General features: G+C 37.3%; 1 protein-coding gene across 2 annotated transcripts in view; it reads left to right on the top strand.

The window, feature by feature from the left end:
• The window catches only part of LOC110031584 (ABC transporter A family member 1), a 188,455-nt gene that overhangs the window by 28,750 nt on the left and 135,374 nt on the right, over nucleotides 1-24,331 (top strand). For both annotated transcript variants that reach the window (XM_020734836.1, XM_020734837.1), the window contains exons 6-13: nucleotides 1,575-1,798; nucleotides 2,048-2,108; nucleotides 2,201-2,287; nucleotides 15,330-15,562; nucleotides 15,659-15,773; nucleotides 15,853-15,942; nucleotides 22,104-22,318; nucleotides 22,433-22,545. In XM_020734836.1, the coding sequence (XP_020590495.1) occupies nucleotides 1,575-1,798; nucleotides 2,048-2,108; nucleotides 2,201-2,287; nucleotides 15,330-15,562; nucleotides 15,659-15,773; nucleotides 15,853-15,942; nucleotides 22,104-22,318; nucleotides 22,433-22,545 (1,138 nt within the window). The remainder of the gene's footprint in view (nucleotides 1-1,574; nucleotides 1,799-2,047; nucleotides 2,109-2,200; nucleotides 2,288-15,329; nucleotides 15,563-15,658; nucleotides 15,774-15,852; nucleotides 15,943-22,103; nucleotides 22,319-22,432; nucleotides 22,546-24,331) is intronic.

Here is a 24,331-nt window from a genome sequence, read left to right as displayed (position 1 = left end):
CTATACTCTATTATGTGTGCACTTTATGATTTATAACTTAGGAGATTTTTGCGAACTTTGGCCATGACCATAATTTTGTATTGTACCATTTTACAACACCCATTGGGTTAAAGGGACCCTATACGTAAGCGTTCCTTTATGTGGTGTCTTCAAGCGTAATCATAGATATGCCTGATATATAACCCGCCCTTTATGAGATTAGCTTGATCTTAAATTTGTCATCTTTAAAAATGCTAATATGGAGTATGAATGGATTATTGCTTGTAACTTGAAGTGTTAAATTTTACATGATTATTTTTTGATTTGCAATTGTCTTGAAATTTTTGAATTTTGCTTGGAATTCAGTCTGAAATAGTTTGCATTAAAATTTAATGCATTCTCATTATAGTATCATCCCTGGTTGAAATTTTTTTGTTAATTTGACTATCATCGGGATATTTGAATAACTTTATCTATTAGTTTGGACCTTGTTGGCTCTGAGTACTTATTTGTTGTGGATCAGTTCCAAGATTTGAAGTTTTTCAAAAAAAAAAAAAAAATTGCATTATAGATATTATCAGCTGAATTTCTTGATAACTCTGAATGGATCATCACTCTAAACCTGTGTTTCTCAAATATACTTATAGGAAATCTCTCATTCTTCAAACTAATCCTCTCCAAGTCATCTTCCTTGAAAATCATAAATTTTTTGGACTTGTTATCCTACTCACGATACTTTGTATTCTAATTTCCTTCTTTACTTGTTTATGTAAGGTCCAACTATTCCTTACCTTGCTCTCCACATCAGTATTGAGCCCAACAAATTGAAGTTCAACCATTAACTCTAAAGGTGAGTTATATCACCCATAAATTATCTCAAAATGTTTGTGGCTTGTGGCCTATCGACTGGCTAGTGGACCTGTTTTAATCATTTGTGTGACTGAGCTGAGTTTTAGTGAGGTTTGTGTTTTTTCATTTTTGGCTCATTCGAAAATTTATTTGTTTAAAATTGGCTCATGTTTTATTTGAATTTACATCAAATGATTTAAAAGATAATTGTTTTACTATTTTTAAATTAAGTACGAACGGATCACTAGGTTAATGTCGCAAAGGCATCCATGCCACGATCACGACCTTGGCTTCCCAGTTACGAATTGTGACTGTATGCCGCTATCCCTTCCTTTGTTCCCCAAAAGCGACAACTCTGATACCAATTTGATAGGAATTAGGGCAGAATAATATGCTTTTATTTCACCGAAAGAAAATCAATGATTGTACTCGGATGCTATAAAGATAACCACTTACAATTTGAGAGGTAAGCGAGCTCTCCCAAACTCAAACTCCTATGATTCCATACGACAATAACAAACATTCCCAAGCCTAAAACCTAATAAGCCTATTTATACTAAACAATAGGGCTTGGCATGGCGAAAGGCGTCGTCGGTGATAACCTAGCATTATCCTTTGTGGTGTTTTTCTTAGTCTTTTCCTCCATCTTCGTTTTTTACTTGTATAATTAATTGATGTTAAAATTTTTGCCTTGAATAATCATATTTATGTATTTCTAACTGTTTTTTCTTCTTGTTGTCTTGCAGTTGCAACAAGTGATGGACTCATTAATTATCTCTTCTGCAAAGCAAGATGTAAATTATTCTTCCTTTATTGATCGAATAGAAGGATCATTTCAGTCAGTAAGATCTCGAGGAAGACAAACTTGGAGTGAATTCATCCCAGTAAATATTAGAATTGTTCCTTTTCCTACTCGAGAGTACACTGATGATGAGTTCGAATCCATTGTGAAAGCTGTAATGGGAGTACTGTAAGTATAACTATTCCCACTTATTAGGCTACTACCTTTTGATTTTGAGTATCCTAGTTCTTCAGGTTCGTCTTCTGGGTTTGTTGTAGAATAATTCTGCATGGAAGATTTATTCTTGTTTTAGTAGTATGATTTATGATCCTCATGTTCATGCAGATATATTTTTGTTCTTAATGGTTAAGTATCTTCGTTTCTGTTTCATCTTTTGCACTGAGCAGCAAATCTCTTGACTTTTTATGAGTGGAGCAGGTACCTCTTGGGCTTCCTTTTCCCAATTTCACGATTAATTAGCTATTCTGTTTTTGAGAAGGTATGTCAACGATGTTTTTTATGGAGATGTCCATCACTGCATTTTTTTTTTCCGTTGTAGTCGATAAAATTATCTTCTTTTTATTGTTTCAGGAACAAAAGATAAAAGAAGGCCTCCAGATGATGGGTCTTAGTAACAAGATATTCTACCTTTCGTGGTTCATGACATATACTTTACAGGCAACTACTGCATCTACTGTCTGTTAGTTTATGTTAGTTTTTTATTTTTGGCTTCTTAATATTTGTGGATTTTGTTTCAGTGGCTGTTTCAATCTTATATGGATGTGGTTTGTTGTGAATGTTTTAATTCTGATATTAATGTTTCAAGGAAAGAAATTATGAGTAGGAGTTGATGACGTCTCGGTATCCCACGACTCTGAGAGAATTTAAAAGGAATTACCTGGAAGGAATATGATGAAATTTCCAACTCTTGTTTTATGTAAAAAGTAGATAATTGGTTGCATTGCTTTTATCATGATTAATTGGAGTGAGTGATATTAAATGTTTCCTCATGCTTTTATTTAAATGTTAAAATGCATATAATGAATGTTGATTGAGACCATTATAAAAATTTCTTTTGTAAATTGGTTTTCATACAGTGGCTCCTTACGTGAATGTATGGAATCATTTGAACTCTTGTTATGTTTTAGATCTTTAATCTGCACGTAAGCATATATTGTTCCCGAGTGGCATTTTTCATAAGTGAATGGAACTTAGATGGAACATCCTGCATTTTTTTGGCTGCACAATACATTGTTTTCATATAAAATAATTATCTTAATGAGAGTACATTAATATTGTCATAACAATGAATATGAGCCCGTAAATTAAGCCAAGGTATTGAGTACAACGAGAAGCATTGTTTAAAGTTGCAAAATAAGGGGTGCGCTTGTGCAATTTAGAAAAAAATACCTGGAGTCTTTTGTCTCACTGGGGCTTGATGAGGTTATGCCTCAGATGCTAAGGCGTGCGTCAAGGTTTTCCTCTTTGCAAATTGTAAGCTGTGCAAGTGTTAATAATTAGGGTATATATAATTTTAAATTTTAATTTATAAATTTTATATAAATGATAAATTCTAATTCGTTTTTTCCCTATACGTGAACCTAAATAAATAGATCCTAGGACAACACACTCCTCAACTCCCATCTGCACACTACTACATTATGCAGTTGCTCACACTCTCACCGCACACTGTTGTTGCTTGCGGCCATTGATTGAAGAGGAAGATGGTTAGAATTGATGATTATGAGGAAATTTAGATGATGTTGACATGAGGGATGAGAGAAGATAATTTATTAGACACGCGCGCGCGCACACACACGGACACAGGGTGCTAAGGGTGCCAGCGGCTGAACCAACTGGCAATAATTCCTGTAGGAAGTTGCCGGTCCAGTGGACCGGGCAGGATTTATTCACGAATTTTATACAGGGCGGGACTACTGCCCCTCCTATCTTCTTATGCATTCTTCTTTGTATGGGAAGCCTTTAATTGCTATTTTCTGGATTATTCCTACCGCTCCCCTTTTCTTTTGTTTGGGATTTTTCTTTCCTATTTCTTTCCTTTTCTTCTCCAATGAGAGTCTATAATATGTTGTTTTCTGGTTTTTGGGTTCAATTTTTGCTTGCTGCCATATTCACATTTCTGTTTTAGAGTTTTTTCTCCCTTGTTAGGATGGGCGGTGTTTCGGGTTTATCTCGCTTCGAGGTGGTATTGTGTCTTCTCTTAACTCCCTCCCCAACTTGTTCCCTCCATCCTTATAGGCCGCCGACCACCTCCTCTCCATCCCCAGCCTGGCCGCCCATCTCTTGCCACTGGCCCTGCTTTCCAGGTCGCTTCCTGACCTGCCGAACCGCTGTCCCAGCCTTCCTACCTGCTATACACCTCCCCAGACCCTTCTCCACATCAGGCCGCTCCATTACAACCGTTAGCCGGGCTGTCCCTGCCCTCCAGATTACCCACCAGCCCCCGTCAACCCCTCCTTTGCAGCCACCTTTGTTGTCCAGCAAACCTACCGCAACCACACTCCTCCCTAACCTACCTTGCAGCCGACAACCCTCCCCCCATACCCGTACCACACTGCCGATGCCACCACCACCCGAACATTGTCTGCTCTGGCTCTAGCTGGAGATTTTTTTGTCTTTTCTTTCTCGTTTGTGTCATTTATGTGCCCAAATTTAGTGCTAATAAAAGCTTGCTTTTCGGTTCTGATAAATTTAAATCTTTGTGACTTGCGTCTTTATGTTGAATTGAAACTTGGGGTAGTGTTATAATCTTATTTTGATGTTAATATGACACTATTTTTTCATTAGTCTAAATGTATAATTTTGAAGTTACTCCTCAAATTGTCTAGAGGCTTATGTCTCGGCTCATAAATTGAAAGTGGCTCAATATCTAGTTGTGTAATTTCAAACCTTGAGGAGAGTGTGCTGTGTGGCCCCCAACAGCTGCAAGTGTATCTAAGGAACTTTTGGGTGACTATGATAAATACTGATGACGAACTTACGAGATTAGGGAGCAATTATTGGATCAAGAAAATACTATAATGTTGGGGCTTATTGGAGGTGTTGCAGAAGATGTGTGAGGTTTTTCAACTAATTAAAGCATCCATTGGTGGCTAGAATGATGAGATAGGTTGAAGACAAATATGGACAACATGTTGAAGCAAGACTTGCTTACAAATGTAGAAGTGTTGTGTCAGGGATACATGAGTTGAGTTATACTGCAAGAAGAAGTGTGCGCCACAAATGTTGAATTGGCGGAGTTTTGGGAATGAGTCATGCCTAACTTTTAAAGCAGGGGCTTGTGGGTACATGAATTTTGATTTAAAAGGGTTTCTTTATGTAGTCCTAATAATAATAAATTCCTTATAATAATAAATTCTATATATTTAATTATATGTTTCCTTATAAGAGAGCTTCATGTTGGAGCTACAGGGTGAAAGTGTGAAGGCACTAAGGATGTTACAAAATCAGTGGCAAGAGCATATAAGGGGTTTTTGGGTGATTATGATAAATACCGATGACAAACTTATGAGATTTGGGATCAATTGTTGGATCAATAAAATACTCTAATGTTGGGGCTTATGGGAGGTATTGCAGAAGCTGTGTGAGGCTTTTCAACTAAGTAAAGCATTAATTGGTGGCTAGAATGATGAGATAGATTGAAGACAAATATGGACAACATGTTGGAGCAGGACTTGCTTACAAATGTAGAAGCGTCATGTAAGGGATACATGAGTTGAGTTACTACAAAAAGAAGTGTGCGCCACGAATGCTGAATTGGTGGAGTTCTGACAATGAGTCTTGCCTAGTTTTTGAAGCAGGGGCTTGTGGGTACACGAATTTTGCTATAAAAGGGTTTCTTTATAGGATATGCATTGCGAGGATTATGTGAAGGTTGATCTGGCTTTTTTTAAATATTTTGATAATTTGCATAAGAATAATGCGAATTTTGATTTCAATTCAAATAATATTTTTTCTAAAATTCTTTTTCACGTTTTTTTACAATAAATTTAAAAACATTAACTAAATTTTTCTATTTTTTAAAGTGAGAAGTTATGGCTTTAGGTGGAAAATTGTTGAATGACAGTGCTATACCAGTGAGGAGAACTAATGAAGTTATAGGATATTTGTTGAAAATTTAAAGAGATAATAAAAAAAAAATGATCAAAAATCTCTTTGATCCCATTGATGTTGATGATTACTAAATAGTTTTTTTTTTCAATTTTTTAATTTTTTAATAGGAACGGTGATCCAGATGGGCAATAACTGCGATTTGAACCCGTGTCCTCACAGTAGGAGATTACACCCTCAACTATTATGGCACAAATAAGTGCGCGATTAGTAGATAAATGTTTTTCCAAAATAGTGGAGGTTACAAAAAGAAAGAAGGATTAGAATAGAACTTGGATGAGAGTAAAAGAACATTGTGTACACAACTTGGAATGGAGAAGCGAAGGACTTTGTGTACATAACTAGAGATCAAATGGAAACAATCAACAAATTTTTTTCTTCAGTAATTTATCTAAGATGTTTATAGAACTAAACCTATTTGTAATGAGGATGATGTGATATTATTCTTATTCTAATGGTCTAAAATATGGATGTGAATATCCTAATCTTTATTACATTAAAAAAAATATAATTCAATTTGAAGAAGTTTGGCCAAGAACTAAATAAGCCTAAAAACTTATAGTTTATTTGGCTAAGTTGCCTATATATATATATATTTTGACTCTTCGTAATTGCCCATGGAAATCCAATCTTATTCTTGCTAGAGTTGCTGAATTTTGTTGCATTAATCAGTATGTGCCTCTGGCCGTACTGGACTGCATCTACATGCCAATAGTGTCGTGTAGTGTGTGCCTTGTTACATGGGGAGGCGCATCCCTTGCACCATTTACTTGGCGATGTAATGTGGTTAAGTTTGTAATTCTACTTATTTCATGCATGGGAAATAGTGCATAACACCCATAAAATATTTTTGCAAAAACCTAAAATAATGTGAGGATTTATGTTGCACTAGGCGTATCACCTCGAAGTCGTATAAATTGGTTGTTGTTTAGACTAAGGAAGGGTTAGTTGATGTAGATCTGTTTTACGTTTTGTCCTGGTCGTCGTTCTCCACCCGCTTGCATCATATTCCGAGCTTCTCGTCATGCTGCCCGCAAAGCTTGCTCCAAACTCTGTACTGTAGCGACTTCAAGTTTATGGTTTATGTTTTGTATTTGCATATTTAGTTGTTGTTGGGTCTCGTGGCCTGGTGTAGTGTCCTACCTAACATATGTTCTACTGTTCCCTACCCTATGGGCTCGCAATTTTCATAAGGAGCACAGTAAAGAAGAACAACAAAATGCGGTAAAAAGGAATGCTATATATAAAAATATAGTACAAGAGAGTGTGTAAGGGACAATAAATGTATAATATAAAATGATTTTGTGTACCTGGCGTGTCTACTGCTCCCGCAAAGGGTGTCAGTACTACAGGTAAAAGTAAAGAAGTATCGCTGAGAATTTAGCTAACCTAACAAACATGCATCTATATATAGGTAAAAGAACAAGCGGTAAGTAGAAGAACATGTGACAGGTAAAACCATAAAAGAAAACGAAGTGAACTATAATAATTCATGCTCGGCATAGACTCAAATTTATTCCTCCTGAAGGACTCTGTAGGTAACTATCGGTCATCCAAGTGTTTAAAGCCCGACATTCAACTAGAAACTTCCGGCAAGACAATCAAAGGAGGACAATTCTTAACCCAGTACAAGTAATTGACAAGTGGACAATCATATTATGTCATTCAAGAACTCATGTTTTGTCATGCATATAGGCCTCATGCTTGTAAGCAAAATGAATTTTTATTTAGCAGTAAAAAAAATTTATAAGAATGTATCTGTTATGTCGTAGTATTTTATAAATTTTATTGTCAACGAGTCGATTATATTGTCGGGCTAGGATTGCCGGCAGCCTAAGAAAGAAATGGTCCTCGTTAGTCTAGTATCGGTGAATAATAGTCACCTTGTATTCTCACCAGGTCCTTGGGCTAGGTCCCAATGCTGTAGGATGCAATATTATTCTGTGCTATCACCGGATGCTTTTGTCATCACGACCTTTTAATCCAAAAACTGTCAAAATTGTAGCCTTGTTTGATTATTCATATATAGCCGAAGTTATATATGTGCATTTATGTGGAAACATAAGCACGAGAAACAAAATCATTAATCAAGAGCGAAGAAAACAAAACGAAATAAAAGGAAAAGAAGAGGTCAACCCACCTCCAAAACCACGGAAGCAAGGAGGCGAAACAACAAATGGGTCAGCCTAGAAAATGCTAAAATTCTTTTTTGGAAGTCATAATCAAATCAACCCAAATGTCCCTTAAAAAAATCTTCCAAAGATCAAACCAGCCCTCAAAAAGCTCATTTAGAAATATTCCGAAATATCCTACTAAAATAGCCTCGAAAGGTGCTTAAAGCCCCCTCTCCAACCCACCTTTCAATCAGCCCAAGAGTAGCATGTAGAGGCTTCAAACTTATAAGCAAATCCTCTCCAAACAGTGAATGAATCAGCACCGAAACAATGCTTCAATTCCCTTCCAAATCGACGATTAATCAAGCCCAAAACAACAGTAAAACGAGTTTTTTAAGGCCTCCAAAATAGCATATTAAACAGTCCTCCAAAACCACAACTCAAACCAGCCGGAAACATGCCCAAAAGTCTCCAAACCGCAGCCTAAATAAACCACAAACGGGCCCAAAACTGCAGCGATACATGTAACAAAAACAATACCAAAGACTTTCAAAACCGCAAGTTTGTAAGGCTCAACACAACACTTAATTAAGCCAAAACAGTGCATAAATTCATGTCAGGAAATGACATGTGAACCCTCTTGCTATAAACTGTTCATAGTATTCAGAGAGCGACTATACTGAGCAAAACAAAGCGCAAAAATAAGCAGCGAAACACAAAAGAAATAGGCTTATAGCCAACTTGACATCAACACAATTTTTTTGCCAAGGAATCAACAACAAAGATGTGTTGGCAAGGCTTCAAGTATATAATCTTTCAATTGAAGTAGACATGAATTCTGCTTTCAAAAGGTGCCACTGGTGTGATCTAAAAAGTATTGCAAACACCAAAGCTTTCAGACTTTCAAAAGTAAGGTACCATGACCCTTTAATTATTGCAAATGACAAATAAAACCCTTTCAGATTTTCAAGAAGTAAGGCACTGACTTCCTGTGTATTTACATAGGTAACACCTAAATTTTACCTTTGCACCTGCATCATCCAAATGTTTGATATTACACAAAAATGCCACCGTTTTAATCTCTAAGAAGTGGAATACACAATTGTATGCATAATTAAGGTGTTAGAAATGCAAGCATATAAGAATGGTGTGGTGGGTATGTAAATGTGAATTTTTGGGTGTTATAAATGTAAATATATTGGGTGGCATATATGTAAAAAAAATGAAGTTTGGCTGTTGGATATGCGAATATTTATAAATTGAATGGCAGGTACGTAATTGTCTGCAATAATTCTGCACAACAAGGAGGTTGGACAATCAAGTAATTTTAAAAAAACGCCTAGTCAAATTGGAGCAGTGCAAATGCAACAATTCACCCCAAATCAGGAAGCTACACGAATTGTAGTAGCAGTATCAAGGAAAACAAAGGGAAGTTTGCACGCATAGCCCTTAAACCCTGCGTGTTTACACATCTAAACCCTGAACTCAAGTGCCACCATACATGCCATCTTAACCTCGCAGGCAGAAGTATGCTTTGTTTTGAAAGATTTCAGTGATCTGAATGCCGAGAGTAAGATTTAGGTGTTATATATGTAAATTCACAGCAGCTAGGTGGCATGCATGAAATTTTCCTGAGATTTACACCTGCGCCTTAATTTTCACATTTCTACCATACAAATCTTTTGCACAGTTAAAAAAAACAATGCATACCACCTTTTCAGCTTCTAAAATGTGCCATATCCCTTTTCATGCAAGGGTCAGAAGAACAGGAGTTAAAGTTTGGGTGTTATATACGTAAATAGATAAGAACTGCATGGTAGGTATGCAAAATTGAAGACTAATTGCTAGATAGGTAAAAGTATAAAAACTGAGTGGTAAGTAATAAATCTTCCCTTCTTTAGTTGGTCATGCGATTAATAGAATACATCCACTCTTCGCTACAACCATAGCCCAGTCATCTCAAGTCACATAAATCAGGAATAATGAACATGCAAGGTAACAAAGTCAAAATAGATTTTAGGGAGCTAAAGTCATTCTTTGCTAAGATAATCACCAAGGCATTCACATATATATGACCATATTCCCATGTATTTGCATATCTTACACTTAAATTTTGCTTCAAAATTTGATTTTATCAATTTTTAGGGAACATTAAGAACACCAACAATAAACCCAAGCAAAGTCATAAAGCAAATGCATACTAGCGCTTTATGTACATCCAGTAATGTTATCAACCCAATTAATGACCTCATCATGCTAGTAGGCAATTTCCCGAAAGCTGGCATTTCACGAACCTTCTGCGGAGCTTTACCCACAAAACCTCCAAGAGACACACAAGATGAACAAAGCAGGGGAAACACCAACCATGGATGCAACAACCCCATGTCCCCCTCATAGTGGGGTTTACATAGCCAGGAGGGAGGGAGGAGTCTTACCGTGGCTTTCGGGGGAGTGAACCGAACACAAAGCACGGACAAGAAAATTGTAGCAAGGGCGACAGGGGAGAAGGCTTTGGCAGGGAGTCGAAAGTATCGGGCAGGGGAGGCTCTTACTGCACTCAAGTTTCAGGGAACATGCTCCAAGGGTTAATGCCTATCAAAACAGGAAGCCGAGGCCAACGACAGCCAGTTGTTAAGAGGAATGAAGCAAAGTAGGCTTCGGGAAGGAGGACCCTGAGTAGAAGCTGTTGGGTTAGGGGCAAGAGGTCAAACCTTCTTCACGTGGAGGGGAAGCTTCAAGAGGAGGTCGCAACTAGGGCTCCACTCGGGCCGAAGGGGAAGGATCGATGCTAGGGCTTGGTAGAGAGAGAGAAAGAGATGATTGGGGGAGGGTCGTGGGTTAATGGTTGAGAAATTTATTTTTATTTATTTTTATTAATTAATTTTATAGAATTTAACATTTAAAATCTCTCAATTTGCGCATTTTCTGCTTGCGCATGAAGCTATATCAAAATGGGTGTCTTTCTTAGCTAAATTTGACGTTCTGGATGCGCCAACGCGGTCTGTTTCGTCATCCGGGGTCGTTTGGACGACTTCGTCGACAACCAAATCAAAAAGTACGTCAAATTCAATTTTCTTTAAATTTTAAATTCGTGCTCGATTGTTTTTACTTTTGATTTATCATGAATTATATAAATGTGCATGTGATGTGAATTTCCGTGTTGATGTGCATCAGGAGTGTTAATTGTGAATCGCGGTGTCCGTGTATCTTGAATACGCACGAAAGTCACAATGGGTCTCCTAATGCTTTGAAATCCTAGGGGAACTCTCTTCGGGCCTTCACATACCGGTCTTTAGCTTTTGCAACCAAGAGTCTGAGTGCTTGGAACTGCTCACATGGGGCCTCACAAAAGAGTCGGAAAGTGGCTTGAATTTCTTAAAGGGTGAGGCTCGTCACTATTCCTCTAAGATAGTCGATAGAAAAGCCCTAAGACTAGATCCTAGGCTTCTACAGAGGAATAGAAAGACCGCAAAATGAGGTCAACACGTTCATATTATAATAATAATAATAATAATAATAATAATAATTCTGCAAGCAATGCTAGCATTTTGAATGCGGGGGGGTGACGAAGCAACGGGGACAAAACACTTGAGTTAAGTAGAGATGTAGAGAGGGTATAACCCCTTTGTGCAAGTTGAACGAGTGAAGTGAGAAGTGAAGGCAAGGGGAATAAGGGAGAATTTAGTTAAGGTGATATTCTATGGAGGGAGGGAGGGAGGGAGCCACACGTAAGAATATAGGTTTGATCAGACAAATAGACTCACAGATGAGAGTATCCAATATCACGAAGGCATTGTTATAGAGCAAAGACAACATTTGATTGAGGCTGTGGAGAGAGCGGACAAATTCCATTGTTCGTGAACTAAAAAAAAGTTGAGGGCGACAAAAAGAAAGAGCGAAGTGTATTGAGAAGGTGAAATTCCATGTGAGTATTGTTTGGGAACCATCAAGTGTGGTCTAGGGCATTACTAGAAGAAGAGCGAGATTGAGCACAATGTGATTGGCGAAAAAAACCTCTAGCAAGCGGGAGACGAGGTTGAGTGTTAAACCTTGATAGTGAGGTCAGGGTTTTGTTTTAAATAAAGTTTTATTCGGAAGTTTATGTTTTCTATAATTTTTATTAGTATAAGATATTATATATTTTTTGATAGTTGCATTATGAGAGTAAATAATAATAATAATAATAATAATAATAATAATAATTATTATTGTTATTATGATTATTAGGATTATATTTTTTAAAGGATTGTGTTCTTATTTTTCTATTAAAATTTTAATCGATAAATTTTAAATATAATAATTAGAAAAATTTTTCCCCTTTAATAATTAAATTGTGATGAAGTTCCATATAAGAATGTTAGGACTGTAGTAATAATCTAGTTACGAAATAAGAACATAAATTAAGCAATACAATGCATGCATAAATGTGTGTTTGTACTCATATTTAAATAAGAGAAGGATAATTAAGATTAAATAAATAGAATGAAATTATAGTATGTTTAAATTATTATAAAGGTAAATTAGAAATGTTTCAATTATATGTAATGGTAGATTATTTAATTAATCAAATAAATTAAGAGAAGAATGTTATTAAATAGCGAAATTAAATTATAATTTGAATAAAAAATTTAAAAAATGTTAGGTATTTAGTTGTTATTTTATTGAATCAATTATGATTGAATATAAAGATAATCAGGTCATTTGAGCTCGATGTGAGCACTCTTTCTTTTAAATTATAGTAATAATTGAGAGTTTCTTCTTGACTACTTCATACTGGAGTTTAACCAAACAACGATAGGGAAAATAATTATTATTGTTGAAATCAAACAAGAACTTACAACTAGACACCCAAAATAGGAACACACGATCCATAAAACATGACTAGGGTGAATTGAAGGTGGTGGTGGTGGCTGTTTGGGGGTCCGGAAAGGGGACGACAAGGTGGGGAGATGGAGCAATTGGGTGTAGTTGGTATTGGAACAGCAGGTCCTTGCTGCCCTAGGCGGCAGCAATGTGGTTGGGGCTGGAGAGCAAGTAAACAGTGAATAGAGGTAGTTCCGGGTGGCAACAGCCCCACAAGTAGGGTGAAACATTGGGGAAAACAACTTCAAGGAGTCGGGGAAGCGGCGGGGAATGCTGGACAGTTAGATACCTGCAAGAGGAGATTGGGGGGAGCGGTCGGGAGTGCTGGAGGTGAGGGAAAAGGGTGGCTGGAAGGAATAAATTGCAGTTGGACAGAAAATAGGAGCTACTCTGGGTGGCTGCAGGCTGGGAACAGCAATGTAGCAAGGTCTGGGAACGGTCAGGAGTGGCTGGAAAGGGGTGCCATAAACAACAAGAGAGAGGACCGTCACATCTGTAACAACAAGGGAGAGGACCGTCACATCTGTGGCAATGAAGAGGATGGTGGGATAGTGAGAAACTACAGAAAGAACTACCAAAGGTCTGCTATCGTGGCAGCTTGAAAGTGAGGAGGAATGTGTGGCATCGAAGCAGAAGGGATGCAAAGGCAAAGTTGAGGATAGTCACTACCTCAGAGTGAGATACATCAGGAGTATTATTTGTCATTGGATACAACTGTGGAAGTGAACACAGGAGATGCCGACGGCTGTCCCAATAGAAACATTCAAAAAATTAGCCCTTGAACCTTAAAAACACAAATAAATAGTAATAGAATAAATATGAATGGGTTCAGATGTTGGCCGACACTCAACAACACAATAAAGCTTAGACTGAACCGATCCAGGCGAGCCTGCGTTCCTCCCGATTACGTGTAGGAGGCCCGCATCCATCCAGGTAGCGAGTGACACTTGCACCATAACTGGTGTTAAAATAATATTTATTTAGATATTTTGATATTTCATGTGTAATATGATTATACAGTTCTAATGGTTAAATTAGTCATATAAAAATGAATTTCATAGATTCATATACTAATTCTTATTTATTTTATACTGATTATAATAAAAGGGTATAACATGTAGAATGCAAATAAATGATCTATTAGTATTTCAAGTTCACGTTTAACTTATAGAGTTCATCTTTTTATAGTACTAGCTAGAGATGTTAATGTCTAAGTAAATGTAAATTGAAAAATGACATTCATATTGGCGTACCTTCATTAGTACAATTTAATCTTGGATTAGAGAATGAGTAATAGAAGAGTGAATGTTTATAGAATAGAAAATATTTTATAGAAAATACATTCAATCTGGAGGAAGGTAAATTTATTCTTAATTATCTTAATTAATTTTTTTTATTGTTTGTGGCTTTTTCGTTCTGATGTTGATTATTATTTAATGATATAAATTGGTTCTCACTATCTGACCATCTGTTCTCTTCTTGAAAGTTCTGAGCCCCCAAGTTTTATCGTGACACAACCCTACTCTTCTTCAACGCACAAGGCTCTCTAGCTTCAATTTTTTTTTAAAAAAGAGTTGTTGATTCGAACATTTTTGCACAAGGGCTTGAATGTTCCTATTTGAAGGCACAAGGTTTTTGCACTATTTGATTTAGTTTATTTAAATTTATAAAAAATATTAGGCTTGCAAAAAAATTTATAATTTTTTGTGTTTTGAGAGTTTGAGAACTCTAGTCTAATCATCAATCTGGTTATTTTTGTTATCATAAATTGTTTTTTGTTTTATTCAGGTGGTTTTCATATTTAGCTGTATTTTTATTAATATATATATATTTTTTTGTGCTATCACTAAGTAGTGCATGATGCATTGTACGTTATGATTTTATGGTGATTTGTATTCTATGGTGCACTATTTGCTATTGACTAAGATAAGCTCCATCCTTTGGACATAACAGTGAGATTGAAGTTATTGTCTTTTTTGATAGAAATACTATAATTATAGGAAGCTAGAACCAATAAGCTTAACTACGTCATTCATTGAGCTATGACTCTGCTCGAGCTATTTAGTTTTGTGCTGCATGGCATGCATTGTTGACTTGGGCGTATTCAGAATAAATCATTGGGTCCTACACTGTCCAAATATATTCTGTATGTTTTGTGATTTTTCTTTACCTTCTACCAATTTTAACCACCTCATATTCCCTTGGTGAAATCTTCATTTATTTTATTCATTGAGGAACATAATTTTATCTATACCATAAAAAAATTTAGAGATCAATCCTTGAACAAGATACACAACAGGCTTCATTTTCTCTATTAAAAAATTTATTCAATGCTTAAGTGAGATAGACTCATATCATCTACTATGCTTTGAATCATAATGGACGCTGCCATTCCATTGTGCTACATCTAAATGAAATTAGTTTACATCTGGATTTGCATGCTTATGTGGTCTATTTTTGTTATGACTCATATTACAGCGTTTCTTATTTGAAACATGATATGAGCACTTGTAATGCAGAACTATTTTAACGTAATGCTCAAATCCTCTAACTGTTTTTTAATTCTTCTTTTGTCTTCATATTTTAACTAACACGTGTTACCATTTGTGCAGTTTGCAATTTCTTCCGCTATCATTACAGCATCTACAATGAACAGTCTTTTTATGTATAGTGACAAGTCACTGGTGTTCATCTACTTCTTTTTGTTCAGTTTAAGTGCAATAATGCTTTCCTTCTTTATCTCAACATTTTTTTCTCGAGCAAAGACAGCTGTGGCAGTTGGTACTTTATCTTTTATTGGTGCATTCTTTCCTTATTATTCAGTAAATGATCCTGCTATTTCAATGTTAGTAACTTACCCTGAATATTTAATATTTCTTGGTCGATTATGTGTTATGAAATGCTGACATGCTGTAGTTTAAATCTGTTTTGATGCTACCAGGATATGGAAAATCTTAGCTTCTTTGCTATCACCAGCAGCCTTTGCGCTTTGTACCGTTAATTTTGCTGACTATGAGCGTGCTCATGTTGGCGTTCGATGGACCAATATGTGGCAGGTATTCTATTTTGATTTTGGGGCTTTACTTTTATGCTCACACATTCTAATATTTTAATATGTTTAACCTGAAATTGTAGGCATCATCTGGAGTTAATTTCTTGGTCTGCCTCTTAATGATGATTCTTGATACAATTATATACTTTTCTCTTGGGTTGTTGTTTGACAAGGTAATGAATCGAAAATCATTAAATTTATGTTTGGTCATGTGAGCACGATCCTGCTAAGATTTTCTTTTAAACAATCATGTGATGTGATGGATCCATTATACGGGTGAAAAGAATTTTCAGTGCACATACTCGAATGCAATATTGAATGACTCTTCTTTTATTCTTGATAGTGTAGTTGAAGATTGAAAGGTTTTATCCTTAATAGTATTAGAATGATGGATTGTTCACGGATAAAAAAAATGATGACCTTATGCATTCAGTTCTGAAAGAAACAAAATGAAGATCCACCTTCACGTTTGTTGACTTTCTTACAAATCGCAGAAAATGCTTTACAAGCATTTTGCATGATTTCTTGTGGGTCTTCTATGTTTTTCTGGTATAAGTGTCGGTCATGTGTTCAATTCACTCCTGACTTGGCTTCATCATTTCGTGCACTTTCCTTATCTAGATGGAAGTGAAAAATGATATGAGTGGCCTGCACATGCACATATTTTTAATTTCCAGGATTAGAATGATTCTTTTTCCAAGCTTTGTTTTTGCATCTATTTTTTGAACATTTTTTTTTGTTTTTAAAACTCAGTCTATCTAGAGTTAAGGTGATATTCTATGAAGTGCTTGGTGCAATCAAGTTGTACGTGACACGGACAATATCTACCATCATACTTCTGTCAAGATATTTTCATGAAACTCCACTACCTGCAACAGAAGTAGCTATTAGTGGAGTTCACAACATAGTTTATGCAATTCAAGTTAAAATGTGGACTGAAAGAGATAAAAGAGCACTTTATAGACAGGTATTTTGGAGGATCGAAGCCCACCATCAGTAATGTAATCCAACTACAAACCTATTTGACACAGAGGGATGTGCATACCTTAGTGCAGAAAGTGGAGAGAAAGCAAAGCAGCAGAGTTATCCGCCTCAATTCAAAGAACTCCTACTTGCGGAGGCCCCAACAGGAGCATGCTTGGTTGAGTCGGAAGGGCTGGATAGGGAACTAGCAAGGCATATTAGAGTTGGAAGAATCCTAAGAAGAGTGGCGTGCTCTGTTCAGTTCCAACTTAGAAATGCTTCCGATGCCATGGATATGACTATATTGCTACTAGCTGCCCGACAAGTTGAATGATGTCCTTCACCGAATAGGGTGTTGTGGAGGACCTGAGTGATGATGAAACAGTTGAAGATCAAAGTGAACAATGCCATATCCAGGGAGTGTGGGGAAATGCTTGTTGTAAGGAGAGTTATGCAGATGGAACCGTAGAGGGATCACTTATGATCGAGGCACGATATCTTCCACATCACGTGTATGGTGAGAGGGACATTTTGCAGCCTCATTATTGACGTAGGAAGCTTTAAAAACGTAGTTTCTGCTTTCATGGTGAAAAAGTTCGATATGGCTAAAGAAACACTTGATCCTATTTTATGACCTGGTTGATGAAATGAATGAGATACGATTGGATCAACAGTGCCTGATAGGATTATTCATTGAGGACCAACAATACGACAAGATGTGGTGCCCATAAATGCCTGTCACATTCTATTGGGGAGATTGTGACAGTTCGATCATAAAACGCAACATGATGGGTTCAAGTACACTTGCATGTTCACGAAGGAGGGGAAACTCAGCGTTCTCTTACCAAGAAAGGGGATTGGAGGAGCGACTAATCCTGTAGGGGAGAAGCCTGATGTCCCACATGCCACTTTTCTACAGTCTGTTCACGAAGCCTTAGTGACACTGTCCTTTCGTTGACTTAGAGGGAATGAAGGAGGCAGATCTACTGGAGAGGTCTAGCCACTTTTAGCCGAGTTTCAAGAGGTGATGGCCAACAACCAACTAGAGTGTTTACCGTTGCTTATTGATATCCATCATGCCATAGATCTTGTCTCAGGATTAGTGTTGCCAAATAGGCCTGCATAAATGTTGAGACTAACATAGTACGAGGAATTATAGTAACAAGTGTATGATCTCATTACTAGGGGATTGGTGAGAGGGACTATCAGCCTGTGTGTTGTTCGCATGTTGATGGTACCCATGAAGGATGGCTTGTGAAGGATGTGCATTGATAGTCGAGCTATCAATTAGATCACCATCAAATGCTAGTTCTTTATCCCTTGCTTGGACGATCTACTGGATAACTTGTATGGAGCCATAGTATTTTCTGAGATTGATCTTTGCAGCGAATCTCATCAGATTAAATAGGGTCGGGGGATGAACGGAAGACTGCCTTTAAGGCCAGAGATGGGTTGCACGAGTGAAGCATCATGCCTTTTGGACTTTCCAATGCACTTAGCTCTTTCATAAGACTGATGAATCAGGTGTTTCGGGTTTACACTAAGAAGTTCGTGGTTTACTACGAAGACATCCTTGCTTACAATAGTTCAGAGGAGGAGCACTTGTAGCATCTGATGTGGGTTTTCGATGTTTTGTGGTTGGAGAAACTATTTGTCTACCAGAAGAAGTTCCAATTCATGATAATACATTTATGTTTTTTGAGTTATATTATAAATGGTGTAGGCATTTAGATGGATACCACTATGATAAAAGCGATTGTGAGTTGGACACCCCCACGATCTTGTATCGAGTTGAGACAATTGTGGTATGAGCTTCATTTTACAGGTGGTTCATCAGGAGCCATCCTTACAACTCCTTGATCGAGCTTTTGAAGGGAGAGAAATTTCGGTGGACAGAGGCAACCCAGTCCATTTTTTTCACCTTGAAGGAAAAGTTTACGCAAGTCCCATTGTTAGGTTTACCAGACTTCAGCTTGTTATTCGAGGTGGAGTGTGACATCTCTAATGTGGGGATAGAAGCAGTGTTGAGTTAGGAGGGACACCCTATAGCCTTCTTTTGTGAGGTGTTGAACAAGTCAAAGTGAAAGTCTTTGACCTATGCAATGAGTTCTATGCTGTTCTGAGAACTCTCCACCATTGGAGTCATTACCTGCTGACGAGCGAGTTCACTTTTTTCACATATCTTGAGGCGCTGAGATTCTTAAATAATCAAAACAAGTTGAAGGGTAGACTTGCTTCGTGGGTTAAGATCTAAGTGCCATTCTAGTTCATGCTCAAACACAAGACAAGGAGTTAGAATCGAGTAGTAGATACCTTGAATCATCGCCATTCACTAATTACGTCCCTATTGTCTAGAGCTGTGGGAGTGGAGGTAGTGAAGGAGTTATACGGTGCAGATGAGGATTTCAGGGTAATTTTGGAATAATGTTGGGAGAGGTCCATAGGACCATACCATAGAGATGATGCTTATCTTTTCCACTGGAGCAAGTGTGTTCCCAAATGTTCGTTGAGGGAAGCCATTAGACTACGAGGTGCACGTCCTTTTAGACTGTGTATAGGCACAATCCACCCTCTCCACTTTGGCTTGAACTAGTTCTTTCTATGCCAGGCTACGAGAGATTCAAAGGCTACACGAGGAGGTTGGGGAAGAGATCACCAAACAAAATCCCATGCAGCAGATGCAAGCTAACAAGACTAAGAAGAAGGCGACTTTTCGGGAGGGAGACCTTATGTGTATCAGATTGAAGAAATAGAGATTTTAACCGGATCGTTTGTGAAACTCAACCCATGAGCAAACAGACCTTTCTGAATTCTCAAGAAGCTGAATGACAACACATATTGGATCGACCTGCCAGGGATTTTCAACATTATTGCTACCTTCAACGTGGCAGACTTAACTCTATATTAGGAGTAATTAGAAGCTTCGATGAATGATGTCGAAGCTTCCCCAACCTCGGGAAACTGACACAGATGATTCACAATGGATGGGTTTAGGAAGTAACGACACTCTCTGGACCTGTTTAATAAAGGGGAGGGGAAGGAGGGGGGTGCGGGTGGTCAAGCCAGCCCTTCGACAGTCTAATGTTGCCACCAACTGGAGCGGGGTCCTCATTAAGCAACCCTAATCTTATATTTTTGTTTCTAATGTGTTTTCGGTATTGTATGTTTTATTTTGTTTCTGTCGAGCGAGAGAGCTTTGGCGTCCCCGATTTCTCTCTGAGGGTTGTAACCAACGACGAGAAGATGCTTCGACTATAACTTGTACAAGGTAGTATTTATCTATAGTTCCTTGCTTTACCCTCTCCCTCCCGCTGCTATCCTTTCACTTCTTTGGCCTGTTGCAACCTCAACCCTCACTTATCGTTGGTTTCTTCTCCCCATTTTTTTCAGGGCAGCTACCTGACCAACAAGCCTCCATCCTCCCATCTTCCTTCCCAGTCCCAACCTCCCCCTATTAGCCGTATGCCTCTTTCCAACCATCTATAATTGTCAACCTGCTGCCCGTCCCTCTCACCCTAGCCCCAACAACCCACAACCACCAATCTGTGGCCTCCCTCCTATCCCTCAGGCACAAACCATCCTGTCTCCATTTTACTGCCACCACATACCATCCAAACCCGATTTTCCTTCCACCTTCCGACAACCAACCGCTACCAACTAACCCGTTTCTGCCATCTATCTAGTCATCGCCCCATCAGGAAACCACTGTCGTTGTATTAGTGTCTTCTTGTTGCTGTTATTTTCTATTCCCGTTGGTTGTTTTTAAGTTCCTATTTGAATTTCAACAATAATATTATTGTTCCGTTGTTGTTTGGGATACCTCCAATATCACTGAGCACAATTATAGATCTTTGTCTGAGTTCATGTGGCATTAAATGCAAATAATTTTATGATTTAGAAATTTATTTTTATTATGGAGAATATTTTTAAGGAGTACACATATATTAAATTATATTGAGTATATGAGTGAATTTTTTATTTTCATTACATTCCAACTCAGAAATCATGCTAAGCAGATTATTCTAAAAAAATAATTATGGAAATAAAGCTTGTTGCTAGTATAGGCTAGTGATAATCTAATCTTTATTCTTTTTTATTTTATTTTCGTAATCATCCACACTCATTTTTTATCACCAGGTTTGTGAGTATCCAGCTTTTTCCTCCATTTTTTTTGGAATTATTTTCTTCATTTACATGCTTTATTAATCATGAATTTAAATTCTTAAGTGTATAGTTGATCAACTTGTTCTTAAACGGATATGTTTGTTTCTCCATCACTTGATATTTTTTGTCAAATCATTCGAAGTTGAGTTATTATCATGGAAAACTTACTTCTTTTTGATATTTGATGCATCACCACCAATCTCTAAAATCAAGGCTTGATGCTTGTTTTGATGACTAATGCTTCAGTCTGTTAGCGTAGACTAAATATAGCAAAGGCCCTCGCTTGGGAGGAGTATGAGGTGCCATGGCCTTGGGTGTGCATCTCCTGAGTGCTAGATCGCTTTTAACAACAATGTTTTGGAGTGTTATGTGATATGCGAATATCATGAGAAGTTATAGATAAATTTTATGAAATAAGAATTGTGCTAGATGTGTTATATGGATTCAAATATTGGACAATAAATTAGTCAATTTGGATCAGTTGTATGATGAAGATGAGAATGTTAAGATCTGAGTTGGATGCGTGGCTAAATTAGGAATGCTAAATTAAGAATGATTTTATTAGAGGGACAGTTGGAGTAACTTCTATTGTTGATATATAAAAGCTGAGAATAGGCTTATGCTGTATTGCATGTATAAGTAAGAGTTAAAAATTCATCAATTTGACTGGTTAATGTCAATTAATAATAAGAAAATGGCTGCAGACTCAACCATTTCTGGAAAAAAGTTGAGAAAAAAACTTAGAAGACTATGCTGGCAACTTTATACGACACTGAATTATACTCACACGCATATGCCCATCCAAAGATGTATATTTATGCCTAACTGATGATATTGTTACATATTGGTTTGGTTTGCACTGTTATCTAGTGCTCTTTAAACTATAATGTGCCAGAATGAAAAACCTTGTCAATCATTTCTATGGACAGATGATATATTGCTCATTATGTTTTATAAGTGATGTTTTTTATTTGTCATTTGAAAAAGATTGCTTTATTATTTGTATGGTCGTCCTATTTTCAAGTTTGATATGCAGAAGGGATTCCTGCTTCCTTTTGAATTTTTTTATTTTATTTTAGTTTGTAATATGTCTTTTTCCTTCTATTCTCAATTATAGTTTTCTTGATGTTAATGTTCTATAATTTCAAGCTACATTCACTTTTTTTGTAGTATTTATGGTACTGTTGCTTTAATTTTCTACCATTAGGTTCTTCCTCGAGAGAATGGAGTAAGCTATTCCTGGAAAATTCTGCTTTCTAAGATATTATTTTGGAAGAAGACTCCGTTCCATCATTGTGATGGTACAGATCGACCAACTTATGAGGTGTTACCAGAAGGATCTCATTATGCTGTTGATGGATGTCTTGACAATGCATTTGAAGCAATTAGCTTGGATATGAAACAACAAGAACTTGATGACCGGTTTGTGGGCAACGAATATTGTTAATGTGCTATGTTTGCCTTTTTTGTCATAAGTATTGCATGCAAAGCATTTTATTTAAAATTTTTCACTAACATACGTTTTAAATTTTATAGGTGTATTAAGCTCAGGAATCTTCATAAGGTTTATGCGTCGAAGAAGGGAAACTGTTGTGCAGTGAACTTTCTCAACCTTTCTTTATATGAAAATCAGATTCTTGCTCTTTTAGGTATGTATAACTATCAATCTGGGCTTTAGTTTTTTTTTTGTTTCAAATTTTAAAACAGTGTTATACTTCATATTAAAATGTATTGGCTTATGTTATATTCTATTTTTCCTACTTGAGAATAGAAGCTTAAATAAAGAAAGTAGGATAACAACTAGCATAAGAAAAATTGCATACAACTGTTGACATCATTTTTGTGAGGTCTTTCCTTCCTCTTCATAGAGCCTAGGATCTAGCTCTAAGGCTTTCTATCGACTATCTTAGAGGACTAGAGCTGGACCTACCCCTTTAGAAATTCGAACCACTTCCTGATTCTCTTATGGTGTCTCGCATGGGTGATCTCAAACCATCGTCGTTTGGTCGAGTGGTTAAGGACTAACATGTGGGAAATCAAAGACAAGTTCCCAATAGGATCTCAAGCCCTAGGGAAACCTCTTTATACTTTATCAACACACTCACACACACAAAATACACAAAGTCCACTAAGTTTTGCAAAGTCGGACTAAAATTGAACTTAAACAGAGTGAAAAATGTGAACTTGTCCAGACTACCCCCGATGACGAAATGGACTGCGTCGGCGCATCCGGGACGTCAATTTTGGCTAGGGAGGAGACCCATATTGCCATAACTTCGCACACTAGCAAATCACATGCAATCAATGAAGTCGTCAAAACGACATCGAATGACGAAACAGACCGTGTCAACGCGTCCAGAATGTTGAAATTACTTAGAAAAGACACCCAATTTGCTATGATTTCATGCACGCGCGAAAATGCACAAATTGAGATATTCAAATATTAACATAATAATAATAATAATAATGATGATAAAAAAATCCTACTTAATCCCACTCACGCGCAGACTCGCGACCCAGGCACACTCTGTCACGTCTAACTGAGCCCGATCCTTTTCCCCTCGCTCTCGCTCGGTCCAGCAGCCGGATCGCTTTCTCCTCTCCTGCGATCGGCCACACCCAAGAGGAACCCTAGCTTGCGCGTCTCTTGGTTCGATCGCGAGCTCCCCATCGTTCGACTCTTCCTCTTCTTCGCAGGCCGCTCGACGGGCGGCTCTCCAACAGCGAAACTCCATCTGGCTGACCCTTCATCTTCCCGAGGCCTACTTCTCTTTCTCCCTAAATGCTTCTCCTCCTCTCCCACAATCCTATTTGGCCACCATTAGGGCTGGTAGGTGGCTGCTCCTCTCTCTTATGCCTATAAAATCCTACCTAGGGTAAGGTTGTGGAGGTTGGCCGAAATTTTGGTGCGAGGAGGTGTTGCAGAAATTTTCTCCAAGCTTATGCTTGCGTTTTATACGGGCATTTGGAGTAAGAAGTTCTTTCTTTACTCTGTTTTGGAATTTATTACAAGCCTTGGAGGAAACTGGTATTAAAGATTCATATATATAAGCATCTTCTAAACAATTCTGCTTGTCTTACTTTCTCTGTTATCGAGCCAAAGTTGGATGTTGCCTCATCTATAGTATGATTTACAGATTTTTTTTGGCACCAAGCTTATGCTTGCATTTTATACGGGCATTTGGATTTGATGCGATCAACTTTACTCTATTTTGGAATTTATTACAAGCCTTGGAGGAAACTGAAATTCTAACAATGTTCATTCACCTATGATTCTTTATTATGGGAAAAGTTTGATGCGATCGGTATTTTATGTTGCCGATTATTATAACATTTGGAAAGCTCGATGTGCAATATGCAATTCCTGAATGCTTACGTTTTCTTTAAAGCCTCCTCAACTTCTTTACTTTGACGAAGGGGATTTCAAATAAAAAA

Source organism: Phalaenopsis equestris, unplaced genomic scaffold (genome assembly GCF_001263595.1).
Source record: "Phalaenopsis equestris unplaced genomic scaffold, ASM126359v1 Scaffold000840, whole genome shotgun sequence".
In the NCBI taxonomy this organism is placed as follows: Eukaryota; Viridiplantae; Streptophyta; class Magnoliopsida; order Asparagales; family Orchidaceae; genus Phalaenopsis; species Phalaenopsis equestris.
This window is presented reverse-complemented; position numbering and strand designations above follow the sequence as displayed.